Source organism: Dipteris shenzhenensis, chromosome 5 (assembly GCF_047967505.1).
Source record: "Dipteris shenzhenensis isolate YYH24624 ecotype China chromosome 5, Dip_SZ_1.0, whole genome shotgun sequence".
In the NCBI taxonomy this organism is placed as follows: Eukaryota; Viridiplantae; Streptophyta; class Polypodiopsida; order Gleicheniales; family Dipteridaceae; genus Dipteris; species Dipteris shenzhenensis.
Window position 1 is genome coordinate 16,425,133 of NC_141600.1, and position 24,867 is coordinate 16,449,999.

The 24,867-nt window shown below is 45.0% G+C and overlaps 1 protein-coding gene across 2 annotated transcripts in view; it reads right to left on the reverse strand.

The window, feature by feature from the left end:
• Positions 1–18,231, reverse strand: part of LOC147901677 (endo-1,4-beta-xylanase 3-like) — a 65,664-nt gene extending 47,433 nt beyond the window's left edge. The window contains exon 1 of one of the 2 annotated variants that reach the window (XM_087374799.1): positions 18,111–18,231. In XM_087374799.1, the coding sequence (XP_087230925.1) occupies positions 18,111–18,116 (6 nt within the window). In that variant the 5' untranslated portion in view covers positions 18,117–18,231. The remainder of the gene's footprint in view (positions 1–18,110) is intronic. The other variant, XM_087374798.1, reaches the window with a different exon arrangement.
• Positions 18,232–24,867: the final 6,636 nt, after the last annotated feature.

Here is a 24,867-nt window from a genome sequence, read left to right on the forward strand (position 1 = left end):
ACCTCCTACAGCTACTCACATTCAGAACCTGGTTGAAGCCGAGTGAGCTCACAGTGAAGCTCAGCTTCTATAGAGATAGTTGTTACACATTTTTTATGAGGGCTTTATTGATCCTTCAGGGTATACTTGGATTCACCTCCCCCGTCATTGAAAATTTCTTAGTTTCGAGTTTCATCACATCGACTCTACATTGAGAGTAGGCGAGCTAAGGGAGTACCCTCAGGGAGAGGCACATATGTGCATTGTGTGATCTATAGGAGATTGAGTAAGAGAAGCATTTCATCTTCAGATGCCCCCAAGTCCCTTCAGGATAGAGCAGTTTTGGGCAGGATAGTTGGACTAACGTCCTCGAGGAGCCAGGTTTGTGATTAGATCTAGGCGAGCTTATCATTAAAGGGTAACATCCAGGAAGTCACCATCCATGGGAGAGGGATCTTCCTTCTCCAGTTGAGTTCCCCTGACACCACCCTGGCCCTGGTGGAGAAGAGCCCTCTTCCGCTTGGTCTGCACCTAGTATACTTCATCCCTTGGTACCACCTGTTCATAGTTGATGACATTGCACCATGTGCCCTGCATCCCGGCGACACTCTGCTTCTCGGGGCTCCCGAAGGAGTATCGGTCCATCCTCCGCTCCATTGTGTCACCACAATGTAAATATCATAAGTCAAAGTACAGTTGATCATTTATTTGATCATAATTAAAGAGTTTTTCCATCTGGGTTAATTATGGTCAAAAGAGTTGTCTATGGGTCAAAGAATTGACTACGGTCACAGATACTTGACTTCGGTCAAGTAAGCCTTATCTCGGTCAGGAAGACTTGGTTTATACCAAGAAGGTTAATTGCAGTTAACCAAGATGTGCCAACTTCGATTAGAGAGACTTGACTATAATTAAGGCGCCTCGACCCTTGGTCAAAGCCCCTTAATTATAATCAAGAGTGTTGACTCCGGTCAACCAGAGAATATATATATATATATTTTTTGGGTTATATGTGCACATGTGTTCAGTGGGGACACCCACTGTGACTAGAATTAGTCCACAATGTGTTATTTGTATACAAAGCGCTAACAATCAATGGGTGCCTTGGTGGTGTGCTTTAATTAATTGTTGCAGATACTAGGAAGAGTTATTTTTCCTAAGCGCTACAGGAGCCTAACAAGCATCTAGGAGGCGGTTCGCATGACCAAGTGCTTCGAAGACTCCAGAGTTGCCCTTAGTGGCATGTAATAGGACTTAGTCTAGATTTTAGACAAGTGGCATGTTGCTAATTTGAAATGAGCTTGAAGCTCTTGTAACATGGATTCATGTTTTGCGATTTGTAGAGACAGCTCTACGCTGAACTCTTGTACTCGATTTCTCTCTTATGAATAAAAACCTTCGAGGGGGTCCAGCCCGTCACTTTGTCCTGGGCCCTAGTGAATATGTAGAGAGAGGGAGAGAGGGAGAGCTTATGAAAGAGTAAAGTTGAGCGCAGGATTTTAACGTTGGTTTCTAAAGAAGGTTTCATTGGTATCAGAGCAAGGCATGAATTGCCTTCTATGGCAATCACGATCAGAGAAGACAGTTTGCACCTGTGTGACGATGGGAGAATGAACGAGGACTTTGCTCATAGCCCGACTGCCCAACTGCTTGGAAGGTCGACGAGATGATCGCAGAGGGTACAATGGAGATGGAAGTTTGACGTGCCATCAGAAAGGGATGCAAGGCATTTGAAATGGCACGAGAAAGCGTTGAACGAAGATGCCGACGCGTTAAGTGCATTTTGGGGAAGCAACGTCTTGTACTGAGGTCTGTGGGTGAACGACCAATGGAAGACGAACGCTGATGCTAACGCGAAGACGAATGGCATAAGAGCAAATGGGGCACTTGTTTTATGGATTGCGTGGGCAGTCCCGTTTTCTATCTACGCAATGATCAGCGAGGCTTTCATGAAGGCATACGTGGAGCAGGTCCGTGGCTCGACGGAAGGATCATATCAGAGATACGATGTGGGTAGGATGTCGTGAAGGTACGGGGAATTCCGCCTTGCCGCAAGCGCGAAGCGCGACGTTGATCAATCAGCCAAGGTTTGGAACCTTAGGCTGACGTGGCACAGGAGGACACGTGGTAGAGGGATCTGACACATGGCGCTGACGTGGCAGGCTGATGTGACAAACCAGTGGTTAACTCTGCTTAGTTAACCCTGGTTAGAGGTCCAGTTAGTTGACCCAACCAGACTAGTCTGGTCACTGTAACCAGACTGGGACTACTCCAGTTAGTCTAGTTGCAGACTAACCAAACCAGAACCAGTTAATCTGCACACAGCTTTGATTTTATGCCTTGAGTTGACAGCCCGGCACTGGCATAAGTTGTGAATGCAAGACACCTCTTGTTGAGGTAATTTTCTCTCTGAAAAGCAAAGGCTGCTTACATCAGTTGCATACACAGTGTGTGTGAGAAACTTGCAGATCTCAGACGAGTTATAAGAGAATGGCCTATCTGATGGGATTCACAAGATAGGGATGCGCATCCAAGACAAAGAAGTGTGCAGCAAAATCAGCAAGAATTTGAGCAGATGCTACGCACTCGTATGCAGGAGATGGAAATTCTCAGAAGGGATCCAAGAGCTCAGCATTTGTTTCAAGCAAAAACTATGCCTAATGCAGCATATGATGTGCCAATGCCAGAGGCACACTCTCGTGTACAGCTAGAGAGAGAGAGATCTCATAGGGGACGGTCTCATAGCAGAAAGAGATCGAGGCATCATCACCGATCTCCAAGTCCTTCACCGTCTACCTCGAGCTCGGCTTCTGTATCTTCTTCTTTATCAGATAAACCATTCAAGAAAAGAAGAAAACACAAGAAGTCTAGGAAGAGAAAGTCTTCAAGAGAGACCAAGGAATTCAAAGATGGAGGTAAATCTGTCAAGTTTATGACCTATAATGGACAATATGGTCATACAGACAAAGCATTGTAGTTCATCAGGCAGTTTGATGCTGCATTCAGTACAAAAAAGTTTTCAGAATCCTCCAAGTTGAGAATGGTCAGTTTGCACTTGACAGCGACAGCTAGTGCATGGTGGAGTGCACAGACCACAGATGGGTCAGCGCCAAAGAGGTGGAAGGGCTTCAAGAAAGCCTTCTATCAGCAGTTCATGCCCAAATAGTTTAAAGATCATGTTCTTCAAGATTGGGACAGTTTGCATATGGATGCAGGAGAGAAGCATAAAAGAGCTGCACATAAGCATAGGAGACAATTAAATCTCAAGGAAGGGGATTGGGTACTCTTAAAGTTCAAGAAAGCTAGGCTCCGCAAGTTCAAAGGAAAATAGAAAATGTATGCAAAGTTATCTCCCAGGTACTATGGCCCTTTCAGGGTTACAAAAATAATAAATGAGGTTGCATACAGGTTAGCATTGCCAGAGCATTGGAGGATTCACAATGCATTCCATGTGAGTCTTCTAAAGAAATTTCAGGGGCCAGAGCCTACAAAGGCGATATCAGAGGATCCACCAGAAGTGGATGAGCTAGAGGAGGTCCTTCAGCCAGAGCAGATCGTGTACCATACTGTACGCAGAGGCCCTCAGGGCAAGTAATTTTATAGGTACCTTGTAAAATTCAAGAATTATACGGCATTGGATGCCAAGTGGATGGATGAAGACATGTTGTCCAATCATCCATAGCTTTTGGATGTTTACAAGGAAGCTTTTCAATTGAGGTCAACAGAATAAAAGCTGAGGGGATGTCACCATAATGTGAATATCCTAAGTCAAAGTACAGTTGAACATTTATTTGATCATAATTAAAGAGTTTTTCCATCTGGGTTAATTATGCTCAAAAGAGTTTTCTATTGGTCAAAGAATTGACTACGCTCACAGATACTTGACTTCGTTCAAGTAAGCCTGATCTCCGTCAGGAAGACTTGGTTTATACCAAGAAGGTTAACTGCGGTTGACCAAGATGTGCCAACTTTGGTTGGAGAGTTGTGCCAACTTCGGTTGGAGAGACTTGACTATAATTAAGGTGCCCCGACCCTTGGTCAAAGCCCCTTAATTATAATCAAGAGTGTTGACTTCAGTCAACCAGAGAATAAATATATATATATATATTTGTTATATGTGCACATGTGTTCAGTGGGGACGCCCACCATGACTAGAATTAGTCCACAGTGTGTTATTTGCATGCAAAGCGCTAACAATCAATGGGTGCCTTGGTGGTGCGCTTTAATTAATTGTTGCAGGTACTAGGAAGAGTTATTTTTCCTAAGCGCTACAGGAGCCTAACAAGCATCTAGGAGGCCGTTCGCGTGACCAAGTGCTTCGAAGACTCCAAAGTTGCCCTTAGTGGCATGTAATAGGACTTAGTTGACACATCCCAGCACTCCTGAAACCTCTGATCTGCAAAACAAACACACACAACGTGAGAAACTGAGCAGGCTGCTCACCACCCAACCATGACATCTACGGGATGCGATCCCGAATCAAGAGATGTCCCCTCCGAGCCACGAGCTGAGCTACTGGCACGAACTCCCCAATCAGATCCAAACCAGCCTGGTGTCCCATACCACCAGGTGGCGCTGTGAAGCCTGGGATCTGCCACTGGGCCTTGGGCTACGCTAAGATGCAGGCGCGCGTCCGCGACTCAATCCAGGAACAGACCTAGCACCTGGGAACGAAACTTGCTCCCATCGGCACACCGAGAACTGAACCCCCTAGGCCCCTTTTATAGACTTGGGCCCCAACGCCAAAAATAGTGAAGACCTATAAATAGTCTGTACCCTTGCCACTCAACCCGAGAATCAAGCCTGCCTAGCTCTAAGCCTCCCCAGGCTACCTGAGCTAGTCTTGTGTACCCAGTACACGTCAGATACCAATCCGTGCACATGACATACTCCCCCTCCTCTAAGAACTCACTCCTGAGTTCGCTAAAAAACCCGAAAATGTTCTTTGGAGGTTTTGTAATGTCTCCCATGTTGCATCCTCCTCAACACGATCCTTCCACTTGATCTTGTATTCCGTGATAGATCGATTACGAATCTGTCTGTCACGAAATTCAAGAATACACTCAGGTTCGTGTGGAATAAAAGTCAAATCTGTAACTTCTATTATCTCGTGAGGAGAAACAAGTTGATCATCCGCACCCAAGACTTCTTTCAGTCTACTAACATGAAAGATTGGATGGACTTTAACATCAGGAGGCAATTGTAGTCAATATGCAACTGGTCCAATTCTTTTAATGACCTTGAATGGGCCACAGTATCTGGGGGATAATTTCGGAACGAAACCAGTACTTAAGCTCTTGGATTCCTTAGGGATTCGCAAATATACCATCGTTCCTTCAGAGAACTCTCTAGGTGAACGCTTGGATTCCTTAGGGATTCGCAAATATACCATCGTTCCTTCAGAGAACTCTCTAGGTCTACTAACATGAAAGATTGGATGGACTTTAACATCAGGAGGCAATTGTAGTCAATATGCAACTGGTCCAATTCTTTTAATGACCTTGAATGGGCCACAGTATCTGGGGGATAATTTCGGAACGAAACCAGTACTTAAGCTCTTGGATTCCTTAGGGATTCGCAAATATACCATCGTTCCTTCAGAGAACTCTCTAGGTGAACGATGTCTATTAGCATAAAATCTGTCCCGATCTTGGGCACTTCTAATAGACTCCTTGGCAAACTGCAACATTTCCTGCATGTCTAGCAAGAAGTTCTTAGCAACATCATTTTGAATTCCTTTTAACCCAACCATAACTGGTGACTTAGGTTGAAACCCGTACATAAGCATAAAAGGACTGTACCCAGTACTAGAATGCTTTGCACTGTTGTAAGCAAATTCTATCATAGGTAGATAATCTTCCCATGAAGACTCTCTCTTAGATACATATGCCCGAAGCATGTCTTCAACCAACTGGTTAACCTTCTCTGTACTGCCATCGGATTGTGCATGATCCGAGGAACTCATACTGAGAGTAGTTTCTAACTTCTCAAAAACAAGTGTCCAAAAGTTGCTCGTAAACTTTGAGTCCCTGTCACTGACTATGTCAGATGGCAAACCATACAGCTTAAACAAGTGGTCCACAAACTCGTGAGTCAGCTGAATAGCTGAAATAGTTGTTCTAGTAGGTAAGAATCTAGCCATTTTTGTCAAACGGTCGACTATGACCCAAATGGAGTCATGACCCTTGCGCGTTCGAGGCAAACCAATAATAAAATCCATGGAAATACTTTCCCATTTATTACCTGGAATCTGTAATGGCTGTAATAAGCCCGCGCTTCTAAGGCGTTCTGCCTTAGTAACCTGACAAATCCGGCAACCTACTACATAGTTCTCAATAAATGCACGCATCTTAGGCCAATAAAAGGTATGCTTCACAAGAGACAGAGTCCTATGTATACCCGGATGTCCAGCACTAGGAGCATCATGACACTCCCAGAGAATCTTGGATTTAAGGTCCAGAACATTAGGCACACAAATCTTTTCATTTCGGAACAGCAAGCCGTTCCTAATCATCCACTGACCTCCGTCGCCTATACCGTAGGTGGCACAATCCCTGAGTCCTGGTCAACCATGGAGCTCCCATCATGGACTCTCTGCCAATAAGAACTGAAATGACTATCAGTTGCGTATAGCCCTCTCAAGGATTGAAATAGGTCTAAGGATATTTCCGTAAATGATAGAGCATTTACAAACTTAACTCGACTTAAGGCATCCGCCACACGATTCAACGAACCCTTACAATAACGTATTTCAAAATCAAAATCTTGCATTAATTCTGCCCATCTAGCTTTCTGTCCCCTCAATTCTGATCCATCACACACATACTTAATTGACTGATGATCAGACAATACAAGGAACTTTGAACCATACAAGTAGTGTCTCCAAACCTTAAGAGCATGCACTACAGCATAAAGTTCCTTTTCTAGTGTGGGCCAACGATATTAGGTGTCGTCTAGCTTCTTACTCTCCAAAGCTACAGGTCTGCCCTCTTGGAATAGAGCTGCCCCAATCGCATAATCACTCGCATCTGCCTCTAAAACATAAGGCCGAGTAGGATCGGGTAATGCAAGAACAGGTGCTTCCTTGATAGAAAACTTCAAGGTTTCAAAAGCCTTGTTCATTGCATCATTCCAAGAGATTGGCTGGGTAGACCTGCGTCCACGACCTTTCAATATGTTTGTCAGGGGTGCCGTGATATGTGAATAATCACGCACAGACTTCCGCAGAAATACCGTAAATCCTAGGAAAGAACGAAGTTGTTTCACAGTCTGAGGAATAGGCCATTCTAAAATCTTCTGGATACGATCCAGATCAATGCTAATACCTTCAGAAGAAATCTTGTGTCCTAAGTAAATGATCTCCTTCATAAAGAAGTCACATTTACTCATCTTGGCATAGAGCTTATGCTGTCTTAGAATAGCTAAGACAAGCCGGAGGTGTCCTATGTGATCCTCAAGCGTTCGACTATATACCAAGATGTCATCTAAGAACAGTACAACAAATTTGCCCAGAAAATCCCTGAACAAATCGTTCATCATCTGCTGAAATGTGGCAGGAGCATTGGTCAAACCAAAAGGTAATACAAGAAACTCGTAATGACCGTACCTAGTTCAGAATGCGGTTGTATCTATGTGTTTAGCATAAATACGGATTTGGTGATAACCCGTACGCAAATCAATCTTAGTGAAATACTTCGCTCCGGCCAAACGGTCTATCAGATCATCGGAACGAGGTATATAGCCCATATCCAGGTAATCTTGTAGCTAGGTAGCTAACTCATCCTCCTTTAGATGGCTCATCCTATAAGGTGGTACACTAATAGGTTGAGCCCCTGGGACTAAGTCTATGCGATGATCTACTGCCCATTCTGAAGGTAAACCTTCCGGCAGTTGAGCAGGGAATACATCCTGACAACTATCTAACAACATTCTCAATTCACAGTATTCAAACACACTTAAATCATTTTTGTTTATTACAGAGACAACAAATGCAGAAAGCAGAATCAAAACACACTGATAGACATCATAATGAGAAGTGTTTAATATATTCCGAAGCTGCATCGCAGATACAATAGGTTCCTGAGAAGAGGGAATTTTATCACACTGAATACAAAATTGGGTGTCCCTATCTACAAAAGAAAGTGTATGCTCCGTCCATCCAATTTGAATATTGTGGGTTTTAAACCACTCTATTCCGATTAACAAGTCTACATGCTCCAGGTGCATAACATAACACGTGAGAGCCCCTGTGTAAGCTTGAATCCGGATCGGAAGCGCTTCAACCTTGCGATCCCAAAACTGCTTCCCAGCTGGAAGCTGCACCTCATAGGTGTGATCGCTAGGTATTGTGGACAGCCCCATCTTCTGCACAAATTTGTAATTAACAAAGTTGTGAGAGCTGCCCGGATCAAAGAGAATGTGAACCTGTTGGTCTATAACTTCTCCATAAACTCGGAAAAGATCATGGGAACCAAACAACGAAGTATTGAAAGTGCAATTACAAGAAAGTGGGCAGGTAATGACATTTACAGAAATACATGTCATCGAAACTTGGTTCGCTCCCTTGGCTTTGGTACCTGGACCCGCCTGGAGCTTCGGTCCAAGCACTAACTTTTGATTCTTGCGCTTTGGACATTCATTCTTGGTGTGGCTCCGCTCCTCGCAATAGAAGCAACGTCCTTCCTTCTTTAGCTTCAATGTGCGAAGGAAACGAGCTCGACCATTCTTTGCCTGAGTCAAGTTTTTCTTGGAGGCGTTGTCCGTAGACTTCGTCTCCCCGGAACCAGTCGTAGGCTGAAAGAACTTTCGTTTGTTCTTTCCACTCGTGTCGAAAACTGTAGTTGCTTTTGCACCGGCCATGGTATCATCATAAATACGCGCGTAGTTCATGGCCTCTTGCAACGTTGTGCATTTGTTGTTCTTTATTTGCAACTTGTACGAATCTGGCAAACCATCCACAAAGAAACCTAACAAGGTCACTGGATCCATCTTTGTGGCCCTGGTCTGCAGATCCCGAAACCTTTGAAGATAAACTTCAAATGACAAGTTCAGCTTTGACATATCGAGGGCTTTAAGTTTGCCAACGATATCATAATCGTCCTCCTTCTTCAGGAACTCCTTCTTGAAGACCCCTTCGAAATCTATCCATGTATCCGGCTTAGGTTGGAGTTCCTTCCACCATAGCAACGCTTTACCTGACATGAAACCGGCTGCAAGCTGGATTTTCTTCTCATCTGGGTACGGGTGGAACTGGAAGTGTACCTGCCACTTGTGTAACCAAGTGTCAACCATCTCCTTAGTTCGAGACTTTTGATCTCCCGGAAAAGGATCTGGAGTTATGTTCGGATCTAGCACTGAAGCCATGGCATCCACATGCGTGAGTGCCTGCACAGTGCTAGCCAGAAGGGTGAGAGTCGCCTGAATCCCTTGGAGTTGCTATGTCAACCCCGTTTGATTCGCATTAACTTGCTCGAATTTTCCATCCAGAGCAATGGTGAATTCACTGAAGGCCTTCTTCGTAATCAGATCATCATAAAGACCCTGGTCTTCCTCTCCCACAAGAGTGTAATCCAAATCCTGATCTCCCATGATGAACTCGGGATTTGCAGAATCAGACATATCTTAAATTTGATTTGAAACGAATATAACTGAGAGAAATAACTGAGGGAATCGAAGTTGAAAGGAGAGTGGAGCAGAGAAAAACCGTCCCAAGAGATGCTGACGGAAGAGGATGCTAGAAACTGGCGAACCGCGGGCGCAATAAACCCGAAGTCTTCCTCTTGCTGAATTCACTGCAGGCTGCAGTGTACGAAATTCTGCAGCAATCCATACAGTACGGAATCCTCCTGCTGATCGTACAGGTGACGCAATCAGTATGGATGGCTAACGTGGCTGTACGGTTGCTAACGCGATCCGTATAATTACTGACGTGATCTGTACGGACGCTGACGCAGTCCGTACAGTTGCTGACGTGGGCGTACGGTAGCTGACGCAAGCTGTATGGATGCTGACGCAGTCCGTACAGTTGGTGACACAAATGTACGGAAGCTGGCGCGGGAGTACGGCAAGTGACGCTGGCTGTCCGAAACCTGATGGCGCAATCAACGACGATGGCGGGGAGGGCTGCTTGCACAAGGCTATGGCTGAGCTTGGGACTTTGCCAAGCTATATAGGGAATAGGGCAGCCAAATTAGGAAGCCCTGCTTCCTAGAAAGGTTCACCCTCCCAACTTTGGAGGGTGGTGCTTTTTCGAAAAAAGCAGCACCTCCCACAGGGTGGCCGCACCCTGTTCCAGCCCCTTGCGCATCTCCCTGCCTTGGCCGAAACTCCTTCTAGCCATGGCGCATCAACACAACCTCACGCCTCGGTGTTCTCCCACGCAGCCCCGATCAGCCTCGATCTGCACGCCTGCACTCAACTACTCTATCGCCTCTCCTTCCTGCACCTTCGCTCTCTCCCAGCTATGCTCATCCTTCTCTCTCCTAAACCCTTCAGTAAATTCGAAACACTCTCCTTCTTCCTCCTACCTTTTCCCTACATCCTGACCACCCCTGATAACCCATGAACCAAGCAGAATTTGCAGCAGCAAATTTCGAATTTTAGGGCATACCTGGAGGAAGAAATCATCCAAAGTACTTGCATCAGAAATTCCTACCTCAGGAGCTGGCTCTGATACCAACTGACACATCCCAGCACTCCTGAAACCTCTGATCTGCAAAACAAACACACACAACGTGAGAAACTGAGCAGGCTGCTCACCACCCAACCATGACATCTACGGGATGCGATCCCGAATCAGGAGATGTCCCCTCCGAGCCACGAGCTGAGCTACTGGCACGAACTCCCCAATCAGATCCAAACCAGCCTGATGTCCCATACCACCAGGTGGTGCTGTGAAGCCTGGGATCTGCCACTGAGCCTTGGGCTACGCTAAGATGTAGGCGCGCGTCCGCGACTCAATCCAGGAACAGACCTAGCACCTGGGAACGAAACTTGCTCCCATCGGCACACCGAGAACTGAACCCCCTGGGCCCCTTTTATAGACTTGGGCCCCAGCGCCAAAAATAGCGAAGACCTATAAATAGTCCGTACCCTTGCCACTCAACCCGAGAATCAAGCCTGCCTAGCTCTAAGCCTCCCCAGGCTACCTGAGCTAGTCTTGTGTACCCAGTACACATCAGATACCAATCCGTGCACATGACATTAGTCTAGATTTTAGACAAGTGGCATGTTGCCAATTTGAAATGAGCTTGAAGCTCTTGTAGCATGGATTCACGTTTTGGGATTTGTAGAGACAGCTCTACGCTGAACTCTTGTACTCAATTTCTCTCTGATGAATAAAAACCTTCGGGGGGGTCCAGCCCGACGCTTTGTCCTGGGCCCTAGTGCATATGTAGAGAGAGGGAGATAGGGAGAGCTTATGAAAGAGTAAAGTTGAGCACAAGATTTTAACGTTGGCTTCTGAAGAAGGTTTCACATTGGGAGAGCTTTTGGCATGGTAGACAGCAGCATCAGTGGTAGCAGAGGATGTTTGTCTTCTGAGAAAAGGCAAATCTTAACAATTTGGGGAGTCAAAGATGCTGCAATTTGAGCCCCTCTTGCCAGACCAAGGGTCAATGCCAAGACTCGAACCCCATGAATGACAAACACAAACTCTCCACTTCCAAAGAAGAAAAGGAGGGGCGAAAAAGGAAGAGAGCAAGAAGGGAGGGAGAACAGCCCTCCAAAAACTGGCAGGAAGGGCCAGCACAACAAAAGAGCCCGAGGCCAAGGAAGGAGGCTCGCCACGAGCTCGAGGGAATCTCCAAGAAAGCGGCCTCTCGAAAGGAGCCAAGGAGGGAGCCAAAACAAACAAGGCTGATCCCCCAGCCAATGAATCACCACTCAAGAGAAGGGACAATGAGCCTTCGAGACCTAAAACCAGGGCCTGTAAGGGCAGAGGCTGAGCCAGAACTCCACCCAGCCTGCTCGAAAACCTGTGTGGGCTGCAAAGAGAACCCTTTGAACAGCCTCCAGCTGCTGTGGGCTGCACTGGAACCACCAGCCGGGCTCACCAACCAGGCCAGCTGGCTGAAAACAGCTCCAAGAGGCGCCGAAATGGCGAGAAAAAGCCAGGTGGCTGAAGGGCAGCTTTCAGCCAGCTATGGCACAGCAACCAGCCAGCCAATGAGGCAACCACGGGTGGAAAAAGGAGGGCAGGACGAGTCCGACAGCACACCGGAAGGAACTGGGGCAGAAGAGAAGAAGCGCAGAGGGAAAGGAGAAGGTGCGGGGAGGCACGGGAAGGAAGGAAGGGGAAACGTGGGGAGACGAGGAGATCGCACGGGGGGGAGAAGAAGGCAGGGCGAAGGGAGCATGCAGTGGGGAAGGAGATAGGCGGGGGAGGAGATGGCAGGGAAAGCAGCTAGACAAGCAGGGAGTAGCAGCCTCCTAATTTATTTGTTTATTTATGTATTTACTTCAAATTTTACAGACCAAAAAAAGAAGAATATATAAACTTTTGTCTCAAGTTTGCCTTATGCAGACAAACAAGTTGACATTTGTAAGAACTTTAAGAATTTAGAGTTTTGCAGGTTACCTTGCAGACAATTTAGGGCTTAAGCTACTGTTGCAGCTTTTAAGTCTAGTCCAGACTCAGGGCAATTTTTACAGATATCAGATGAACTAATTTTGCGGCAGATTGCAAGCATTTTCTGAAGTTTTGTTTGCAAAATAATGGGTCAGCAAGGAGACGGGAAAAGAGGTACATCTCCACATCCAACGCATGAGTACCACTGCACCCAAGAACTAACCACATGAGTAACCTTACACAAGGTTAATTTTAAGCCTACAATAAAAAACACCACCTCTTCTACTTGCATAATAGCTAAGGCGAGCAATGCCCCATAAGCAATGAAAAATTTGTCAGCGAGATGCATTGAGGCTATACAGCTACCACTGAGATTGCCATTGCTTGGAGCTGGTGGGCAATAGCTAATGTGGTAAACTCTATAACTAACAGATACCTCGATTGTGAAGAAGGCAGAAATTTCATTCATGGCAAGCCTTACAGAATTGCTAATGACACTCATCCCAAATTGAGCACAAATATGATGTCTAGCAATATGTTAATGAGGGTGGATGTGAGCCGAATCCACTGTCTGCCCATCACAAGGCTACAACACACTACCCAGATGTGTGAGGCTCTGATGCTAGCTATATCTCACAAACACTCTCCTTCAACCAAATCAAACAGCACTACCTAGAGGGTAGTGAGGCATCCTGAATCTCCTGACATACTACTATTCCCCCACTCGCCAAGCAAGTGCTCTGATCATTGTCACCGAACCAAATACTAGAAACTGAACTATGCGCAACACCATCCGGAACTCAACCCTCAACGAACCTAGCCCAATCAACATCCGTGTCCCATAAAATGGGCATCCCCTCCACAAGAAGGCATTGGACTTGCTTGCCATGGTGCCATGCCTATGGCTGAGATCCACCAATGCCCATGGCCCAAGCCCTCATGCCAAAATATAACTTTCAATATATAGCCCACAACATGGCTCTATATATCCACCAATGCCCATGGCCCAAGCCCACAACATGGCTATATATGTCATGAATGCTTTTTACCCTTAAAATGTTTAATCCAGACGGTATTTCCTAACCTTACCCTTTAGGTCTTCAAGCTGGGCTGTTTCCCTCACTCTCTAGGGTCTCCCCTAACCGTAAGGCTGGCTATTGACAACCCATGGTTGGCCAGAGATGTAACATACTCCCCTCCTAAAGATATTACATCCTCATAAATGGACCAGGAAATCCTTCTCTTTGAGCTGCCAATTCTCTCTTTATGTGGATTGTTGATGGTGATTAATCATTGCATTCTATGGACTAGAGGCACTAGTATATTGTCCTTCTCCCTCTCCCCCTCTATGCCTTCCTATCTCTCACTCCTTCCCTACTTTTTTTTTGGGGGGGGGGGGGATAATAATTTACAAAGGTAACTTAGCTCATGTACCTTTTTAAAAAACTCCATACGGCACACGTACCAGTACTCGTGCTGCTCATATGGTACCACCTTGATCCCCTTCAGTAATTCCAAAAAACAAGCAGCGGTAAAAGGTCAAAAGGCCAAGTGGGCTAAGTTTGACTTTGGCATTTTATGATTTTTAAAAAAAGGTCAAATTAGAATGGCTTTTGCCAAAAGGCTAATCATTAGTGAGGTAAAATAGTAACTTTTTAAAAAATTGATTTATCTGTTACCATTCTTAGATTCAACAATGCAAGACCAAGAGGTAATCTGATCATATGAATGTATACCTTGGTCATTTATGGTAAGAAGTCCAGGATAGGAGCTGCAATGAGATTGAATGTGACTTGCAAGAACGGTAAGATAATATCCAATCCACTAGTCAACGTTGGAGTGCGGCATTAAAGAATGACTAGTGATATAATTGGTGACCCAAGCTCGAAGTTAAAGCTGATTGAACACTCTTGACAAGTAGTTTCTTGGGAAGGAAACTAGGTCTATGCTTTTTTTCCCAAGAAAAAAAGAACTTTCTATTGATGCTTGACAAAAAAACAACCAAACAAATCAATCGTCCGCCGTGCGAAGCTAATCATGGAAGAAAACACTAGAAAAGGATTGGTTATCAAACCAGCCTATTTTCAAAGAACCCAGCTCACTACCTAGGGAATCTAGTCAATCCCTGGCTCGGTGAATACATAGAAGACACTTGCAGACCAAGCCTTGCAAAAATGCGCCTGACTATCAATGGTCATCCGAGATCATGGCGTCCCGCGGTTCCGTACGGTGTGCAAGGTCTTGCCAGATAGCAACTCGGGTGGCTGTTGGGGACCTGCTGGCCTCCCATCACCAAAGTGCAACGAGCGACCCAGATGTTCCAAGTAGTGATGCTGGACACCGTCTCCCAAGAACTGTCCTCTAGCAATGACACGAGGCGTTGTCAGGAAGGAAGGAGTTGCAACTTGTGCCTCTATCATGAAGATCCTCTGACCCTTGTTCCTATAAGTTGGTAGAGGCTCGACCAATGGAGAAGGCGTGACCCCCTCCATGAAGTCCTACTGCATCCTCTATCTCTTGGCTACGACCTAAAGGGCCCCATGCCAAAATTCTTTGTGTTGCATGGCAGCTCCAAGAGAATGCGAGATCATCTCCATATCCCTATTCATGGAACAATGGCAGCTCCCATCATCGCGCATCTATCCCCAGCCAAGGAGTGATGGACAACCCTCTGGCGACAACCATCCAGACGACATATGTAATCTTTACGGTAGGCAGCCTAGAAGGAAGTTTTCCTTTTCTAAGCCCTCGTTAAGCCATGTGTCATGATTATAGGCATTGATCTTTATGAAGATCCAAGGGTTTGAAACGTGCTTTCTAGAAAAGCAAAACTTTTGTGAGCTCTCCTTAAGCCACATGTACAATTTTAGGCCCTTGACTTTAGATTGATCTAAAGGACTAAAACACTCCTTCCAAATTTGACCCAAAAGCACACTTTTTTATTCATTCTTCCCACAAATCTATTATGTAAGAAGGGAGATAATTGCATATTTTCTTTCTTGCCATCACTTGATTGCGTAATTGTTGGACAAGCTCACAACCTTGCTATTGAGACTCCAATTGGATAATAGTGAGGATTCAGGTCCGATTTGCAGTTAGAGCCATGATGGAAAGGCTGCCTACCGCAACCTAGTTCATGACCTACGGCTGGTCCATAAGCGTGACCGAAATCTGGAAATAACCCCCTAGGGCATCTGCTGCTCAACACGATGCCGCTCTTTTGAGGGAGTCCAAGCTGCTACCTCCAGCTGAAGGGGGCGCCCAATGTGTGTCATGTACAAGAAGGACATCCCCACAACCCTCTCCTAGTGCGTAACGGACAAAACCACTCTCTCGGATCCCACTGCACCTCGCAGAGAGGCCAGCCTCCACATACCGGAGACACTACCGCCCCCTCCTGCCCCGCCGTGACTGGAATCGGGTCAATGGTCCAGCCTTTGCCCAAGCGGCCTAATACACTGATCCTCTGCCACTTGAGCAAATCTGGGGAACCTGGTCTATGCTTGGTTAATCATCCTTAAATTATTAGGCAACGAATAAGGATAAATCATACTACAGTATATGTTGAGAAAATATATCTCAAGACAACAATAGATTGGGAGAGGTACATCCCAATGGTGAAGCATGTGATTAACTAAGCGCTATAGGCCATAGCTTGGTAATGCTTAGATAGGAGCTTTAGTCCATACTTTTTAGGATATACACGGTTTCTTGCTTACCTAAAATAGGCTATCAGAAGTGCTCAAGGTAGTAGTGTCATCTCGGAGGAGTCTTCAAGAATTGAGATATGAGAGTGAATTTACTACACAGAGATTGAGATTTGGAAAGTATTCCATAGTCTCCCCATGATAACTTATGCTCTTTGTTCATGTAGTTCTCTCTTATTTTAAAAATTCATATACTTCTCTTTTATGTACAAGAAGAAAGAAAACGTTTACATAGAAGGCGTAGCATGTATTTCATATGAGAACTGAAGAGCGTGGACACATGCAGGCCTCCAAACCTCCAATATTGGATGTGTTCAACGGTCTGCGTCTGTTGTTTGCAGAGGTGAACAGATTTTGAGCAGAGGAGGCTTTGCAGGGCACGCTGGTCTAGGCAGATTGCAGATTCAGAGCAGAGAGGAAGAGCTGACACCTGCCAAAATGTATAGTCTGCAGCGCACACGATTTGATGCAGAGCATGCCAAAAGGGAGAATAAAGGTTTGGAGGATGAATACAGGGGGGTTTTGGGCACCTCCATTCAATGCTGGGTGGCTGTTGGCTGGAGTTCGAGGCAGGATTGCATCTCCGTTCTGCATCCATTCACCTTCCATTGTTCAGCGGGGGTCTCTCATGTGCATGTGGCCAGGATTATACGGCTGAATCCTCTGATTTTGGTCTGTTTCGCAGGGCATGTGGCCGCGCTCTATAAGAAAGGAGGCATGTTCCGTTTACTTTTGCCTTGCAACATGTTTGGGGTTTCATAATGCATGTGGCCCTTGCGGGTGATAACTACGGTTCGGGATACACTTAATAGTCTACAATTTGCACGCTTTTTTTCCGCATCGATTTTGCAATTTGTGATTAGCAGGTGTCTTACGCAAACCGATTATTGCATTGTAGCCTTTTTTTACTAATCGCTTATTGGAATTTTCATTGCAAAAAGAGGATTGCAATTTTGCAGAGGGTTCAGAGCTTCGTTTACTGCCTGCAATGATTCGTTGACCCTCAATCAACCAGATCTAAATAGTGAGGTGCAATTCTTGCGGCATTACTAAAGGCCGCTTCTTGTGACGGGCAAGGAAGGCCTTGTACAGGCACTATGATCTCTCTTATCAAAAGATGAGAGAGTAGGGAAATAAGGCACTTTACCTGTTCAGCTGGAGGAGGCACCTGATATGCAAAAATCAACTGACATACACCAAAAGGTAACAAGATAACCAGGCTGCCCAATAATCCCATTTTGGAATTTTGTATCTAATGCGGTAAAATGCCGGATCATTCGAATGAGTCTCTCTATACGTCAACCCTTGGCTGATTGTTCTCGCTTCAAGAATATACTTGAATATGGTGTCGCCTAGGCCATATGCTGTTTCACTTGACAATGATGCATCGCGAGACCTTTCTGACAGATGCGTCTACGTCGTGGAAGTTTACAGAAGAACATCAAGTCGTGATGAGGAACCTTTGAATTGCAAATCCGGTAAACCCCCCCCCCCGCACGCCCCCCCCTCCCCCCCTCTCTCTCTCTCCCTCTCTCTCTCTCTCTCTCTCTCTCTCTCAATTCATACAAATCCGTTCAAACGCAGCAAAAAGTGCGACCAGCTGTACCAAGCTGCCAATCTCTCTGTCCTTCTCTCCGTCTCTCTCTTTCTCTCTTGCTCTCAATCCACAGAAGACAAGAAAGCCTACCAATGCAAGAAGGTCAGCAATGAGCTGATCTACGATCGCATCCGGTAAAAAAGCGATCAGAGCGCTCTCTCTCTCGCGCGCCCGCGCGCTCTCTCTCTCTCTCTCACACAGTCCACAGAAAAATCTCCACAGAAATTCTTGAAGAGGGAGAAAACCGGAAAATGCATACCTGCATGATTCGGGTGACGAAATTGGCGAATTCACATTCAAGAACTAAATCGTTGAACCATTGGCTCGGGAGGGATTATGGGCAAAAGACAATGGAGATGCTTGTTGTTGTTGCAAGCAACAGTGACGCCGTACTTGCAACAGTGACGCAGTATGTATATGTTTCAGTTGCGTACGTATGTTGATTTGTACTTTGGCCTCCTCGTCTTCCACCACGTCACCTCTCCGTGTCACTCGCACAGCTCGGGAAAAACCGCGCTGCCCACGTTCCGCCCGACTGGCATATTTGCCAACCTTCCTTGGTGAGGAGCCTAGACTGGCATCGGTCCCAATAGCCATAGCCACCGCCATCTGCACCAGCAAGAGAACGAAGTGGAGCTTCTCCTACGCTGAATGGAACTACTCTCAGGGTGAATGGACGTGAAAATGCGACTTCATATGCTGGACTACAGGCAAGCCTCGCCACACCGCAGCCAAACTTTGGCAGCTCTTTTCTAGGACGCCTCGCGGGAACAACACGAACGTTGGCATTTACTGGCAGAACTCTTAAAGCTCTTTCTCCCGTCAACACTAACACCTAAATTTGGGCGATGATCCATCCATCAGGTTGCAGATTGTTGCCTGCCTGTTCCTGCACTGTGCCTGCAAACCTTCTGTTCTCAGAGATCCCAACCTGTTGTTGAAGGTGATGAAGTGGAAAGCGGATTGGAAAGGTCTCGCCCAGATGATTTTTCCCATCTCTAGCGTATTGCAATTCTACATTTGAATTTTGGACTTGGCGATTGCTACTGGGAACTTAGCATTTCTGCTCATCTATGCGGTGAGGCTTCAACTCCCATTTCAAACAGTCTTTAGAATATCAATTAGGATTTTGAATGATTTCATGTAAAAACCTATGTTTTGAGAGTGAATTTGCACAACACTCGACCTTCGTCCAAGCTTGCCCACATCAAGTTTAGGCAGTGGATATGTCTGCGACATCAGCTCAAGACCACACATATCTTATTTTGCACCCTCATCACACCCTATCACACGGTCATCCAAGCCCAGGTTCATCACAGCAAGTATACTGGAAACGGCATTCTCTTCTATCGTCCATCCTAGTACCTCTTGAATGCTTCTGTGTTGAATCTCCCACGCTCCACAAGTCACATTCCATACGGCCCCTTAAGAGCAATTTCTTGCATGAAAGGGAACTCAACAAGTGGCCACAACACCAGGTACGAATTTTCCCTCATATTGTCACTACTCGCACCACCCTCATTCCAAGGATCAGCCTTGTAACGCACATTCTCTAACCCATCTAGGCTTGTCTCGCCAATCATGTCACCCATCACCATCAACCAACTCACCAACATGCCAGAAGTTGCATCAACCAACTCACCAACATGCCAGAAGTTGCACTTGCTGAGCTACATGAAATTGACCTCTTACCACCTCTCAAAAGAAATGAAAACAATTTTCTTGGCTTTTTTCGAAAGGAAGTTTTTTAAATATATTCCAATGAGTCTCACTTACGTGCTAAGCCTATGAGCTATAGTATTGAAGTACTACTCTTACATAAGTGCATATTATTTTAGGAATAGCCAGTCTTACACAGGTATCATATAAATCTTGGAGCTACGAAAACTACTACCCTTGCATAATTGGTAATGTATCAACATATAAGTACAATAATTAGTGGCAATAGATATACCTTGTGACACGATTATGAGAGTGTGAGACTACGAATTGCAATCTAGAGAATAGCAAAATTAAATCAATATATGGCATTTATGCAATTGATATTTGATAAAAATGAAAGTAAAATCATCAAACTGTGAACAATCACACTCCTTACAAATCTGATGTAGGTCTAAAGCGTGATTGGGTGTAGCCCATTTTTGTGATGTTCAAGGAATATATTTACATATGTCTAACTTGTTCGAGCCATGAATTATATGAACTTAATGGATTTTACCAAATTTGGGGTCTGAGCTAATCTATACTTAATATGATACCAAAACATTGTTGTGTTGCAATTGGGCACCCACATTTGAGGACACAGTCCATAACTTTTTCTAGTTTTGTCTAAAACTGGAAGGTGATGATAAACACATTATAAACTTATGGAGCTATAGTATGGAAGTCTTAAAACATTGATTCTATGTGATATTACTAGTTGGATTAACCCTAATATGAATGTAATAGTACCTAGGAGTTGCATGTACACTAGGGCCTTGAGAGATGGTATGCACAATGAAAGAGGTGCTAGCTTAGATCATCTATAAAGAGGGCAACATTAGCTACGTTATTTACCTCTACAACAAATATAAAACAGCTAGAATTCACAACATCAAAGATGTTGGCCAACACAAGAACCAATGTGACTCACAATTGGATGTAGAGTGGAAGAAGCCTCTAGGGGTCAACAAAATGCATGAAAAGGAGAGATGGATGAAGTGCAAGAAGTGTGTCAACAAATGCAAGAAGCCTCTAGGTGTCAACCAAATGCATGAAAAGGAGAGATGGATTCTTGGATAGACAAATTATAGGAGGTGAACATCGAGACACGTGGCTATATGCATGGTTGGCATGCACTGAGTATTATTTAGGGGCCGTCAACTTTCAAGAAGGGATGATTACTTTATTCACGAACTCATCTATATGCGGTTACCTTTACCTGCCCCTAGGATTACTTGGCCGTGATTATTAGTGCATGATACTTGACTGTTGCTTTGTTTTCCTTGATGTTCAATGCTATGGCTCGTTGCGAGGAAGGTCAGTTGATAGATTCAGTCATATAGCTTGTTAGTGGTCATGACAGCTCTCTTTATGTTACTCAGATCCTCCTACAAGCCACCTAGGGATACGGAGGATACTTCATGAGTCTACCAACTCACTATATGAAATAATAAGTTTGATGTACTTTGTAGAAGCTACATTTGTTTCCTTTCATTCATTGATGAGTATGTAAATGATACACACTTCTAATAAGTTGGTTGTACATAGTGCGTGAAAGGGAGCTGACAGTTCATATGAGAGCAAGAGAAGCAATGAGATCCAAGTTTGATTCAACAACCAAGCTTGTGATCTTTATGGGTACAAATTTTTCTGCATGGCAGCTCATCTTGAGGTTATATTTCATGGAGAAAAGTCTATGGGCAGTGATCTATGGTTTAGATAAGAAATCGACCAACAAGTCAGCTCAAAATTTCCCTGATAAGATAGTAGCATGGAAAAATAAGAACCAACGAGCTCTTGGGATTTTGGGTACTTTAAGTACCAAGTTCAATCATCATTTAGATTTTTCTAAAATCGACCATGAGAATTGGGTTGTTGTTGACACGCTCTTTAGTACATAGCTGAAGAATTCAAGGTCCTTCTTAGGCAAGAGTTTTTCAGGTTGTAGATGAAGGAAGGAGTTACATTACGAGATCACTTGAATAATATGCATTCCATCCTTCATCAACTAACTAATCTAGGTGTTCAAAGTTGAGGATGATGATTTGAAGGCCATTGGAACATTCAAGTCGCCCCCTAGTTTATAACGATATTGTCAAAAATACTTAGAATGAATGCCAACATGAGTTTGGAAGAGATGCCATTATGGCACTTTTGGATGATGAGCAATGTTAGACTCAAGTCAGAGATGAGGATAGAGCATATGCATGCAACCAAGAAAATGTAGTGCGACTACGGCAGGAAACTCAGACATAAGGAGCAATTTGGCTTCTACAAGAAAGATGACATGAAAAAGAAGAAGAGGGAAGACAAGAAACAAAAAGAAGCTGCTCACATTGTTGTTGTTGAGGAATTTGCAAGCTTGTGCATAGTAGATGACCCATCTGAGGAAGACTCTACATTCTAGGTAGTACTTATACATATAAAACTCATGCAACGTAGTTGTTTTGGGAAGTAGCAAGCTAAGGGTGTCCACTTTTTGTTCACTCCCCAATCCTTAAGAGGTGGAAAAACAAGCTTTTTAGCACATAAAAATGCAAATCTCACCTACTTCCCTATGGATCTAGTCTTTGAAGTCTTCTGACACAACATCACACTTGCTATTGTGCACACAATCGTATAGTTTGATCGAAAATTCAATGCACACACAAAAAATTTCTTTGTGTCACACGGCATGGTTCCAGGGTGGTCACAGGTTTGTCACAAACAGAGAGTGTCATATTAAATTCTAAATTTCTCACTCATTTTAGATTAAATGTTATTGAAACTTTGTAAGTGGTCTCTTTGCATTATGTAGAGCTTAACTTGATTTATTGGTAATTTTTTGAATGATTTATCTAATTATTTATAATAAATAAAGTCATAAAATACATGCATTTTAGTAGCACACCACATTTTTTTAGTATTTTGAATAATTAAGCAAATCCAATTCGGTGAAAGATTAGTAGGCACATAAGGGTGTGTGGTTGAATCATCAAGTCATAAATCCAACGGTTAGATTTAGGAAGATTTAAGTTTAATTTTTACTTTTACTCCTCAAAGGATCAATAAAGAATATTAAAAATAAATCTAGTAATTCTCAAACATGACCAAACATTTCAAAAATGTCAATATTTTTAGTCCTCTGCATGATGAAAAGGAAAAAATTTTGGTTAAATTTGAGTAAGGGAAACGTACAATATGGCCTCCAAGAGTGAAATCTCCCTTTTGTGGGGGAAAAAGGGCCACCCAAGCCTAATACCAAGACAAGGTAGGCTTGGTATTAGGCTTGGTGAGGTAGGCTAGGAGTATCACCGAGCCTAGTGGCAAGCCTTTGGAGTGTGCATGCTGCCCATGTGGAAGGCTGAGTCATCTATTTTTGCCTTGCAACCATGCCACGTTGTTAGACCACGTGGTGCCATATCATCAAGGAGATGTGACATCACTCCTTGCCATGTCACCTTACATTGCCACATGTGCTGCCACATGTGCCACCTCATCATTCCACATCATGAGCCATGTCATCACACCTTGCCACCTTGGCATACCTCGTCAACCTTGCCACGTCACCAATCCCTCCACCTCAATTTGCCACGTCAATCTACCACCTCATGAATGCCAACTCATCATGCCACATCACCTTTCCACATCATGGAAGAGACTATATTGCCACATCATGACCATGCATGGTGCCACATCAGCCACATGTATACACATCACGATGTGCGAGGCATAGAATACCTCGATTGAGGTATATGAGACCTGCGTGAGGCATAGAATATCTCGATCGAGGTATATGACCGAGGGGTATGTGCTATGACCGAGGTGTACCTCGATCGAGGTTTATACCTACATGAGGCATTGAATACCTCGATCGAGGTATATGACCTGGGCATAGCATACCTCAATCGAGGTTTTTGAAGGTGGAATAAAATCAAACGATGGTGGCGGATGGGGTAGGTCAAAACTATCCTCTTGGATCCCCCTCCAATGTGTGTGGCGCCTGTGAGAGGCTATTTCAATCTTAGCACCTTCTCCACCAATAATAATGAAGAGCAATCTAAGAGCAATCTAGTGGATGAGTTGAGGCTCTCTATAAGACACCACGTTTTAATTCATTTCACCCATTCTTAGCCATTCTTGCCTCCTCATCACTTTGTCACACCTTCCATCCTACTTTCATTGAGAATGGGTTCTCAAAACCGTAGAGCTAGTAGACGTGAAAGATGTAGGAACCCCCCCCCCAAATCTCATTGAAGAGGAGCGTAAGCGGAAGGCTCATGAGCGCAAGAGAGCCTCTAGAGCTAGAGCTCGCACTGCCACCACCAATCCACCTCCAACTCTACCTCTACATCCCACCTCCACCTCTACCACCCCCACCCCCACCTCCATTGTCCCCCCATCCTCATCCGCTCCCCTACCTGTAGCCTCCGCCCTTCCCCTAGCCACCTACATTTTGGCCTCCACCTCTACCTCTTCCCCCTCCCCCCTCCCCCCTCCCCCTCCCCCTCCCCCTCCCCCTCCCCCTCCCCCCGTTCCCCTTGGCACCTCCCTTCCCCCGTCCACCCTACCGTCTCCCATTGATCCCCTTACCCCACCTTGCAGCAGCAGTGTTGCTTCACGACGTGACTTGCCGAAGTCCACTATCCGTCGTCGTACTAGCAAGATTGTGCAGTCTTTTTTTTGTGACCTCATGCCAACTTCGCAGTCTTCTCTTCTCACGTCCCTAATTGATCACCCTGACTTGGTAGAGTGTACGAGGCTTGCTGGTCTTGGTGCACATAGAGATAGGGTTGTATCTAGCGAGGTCCTTAGCAGTGTTCGACGTTCCTATACTTCTATTAAGCATGGGAACTCCAATGATGCCTTGGCAGCACGTCGTGCTATTGTGGCTGCCATTAGTAGACCTCATATGATAGGCCATGTGCGTACCGCTTCACGTCTTCTTCAGATTGCACCACGCACATTGCGAGCAGGCATGATTAGGAGGCAGAGTCTAGAGGATAGTGAGACTGATGCTCTTTGGGCTTCAAGTGGTCGTGCACCTCACAGCGATCGATTCTTGGATGATTCCACTAGGTCCTTCATACAATAGTTTTGGGAGGAGCATTGCAGAGCATCCTCAGTGTTCAAGAAGGCATTGCGGAAGAGGGTGTCACGCGGTGTGTACATTGAGCATGGTGCATGTTTTTTGGAGTGTACCCAGACTGAGTTGTACACTCAGTTTGTAGAGGCGCACCCGGAGTTCAGGATTGGGTAGAGGTCATTTGAGCGATGCAGGCCATGGTTTGTGCGATGCTCTCAGGAGCGTGACACATGTTGTTGTCGCTACCATG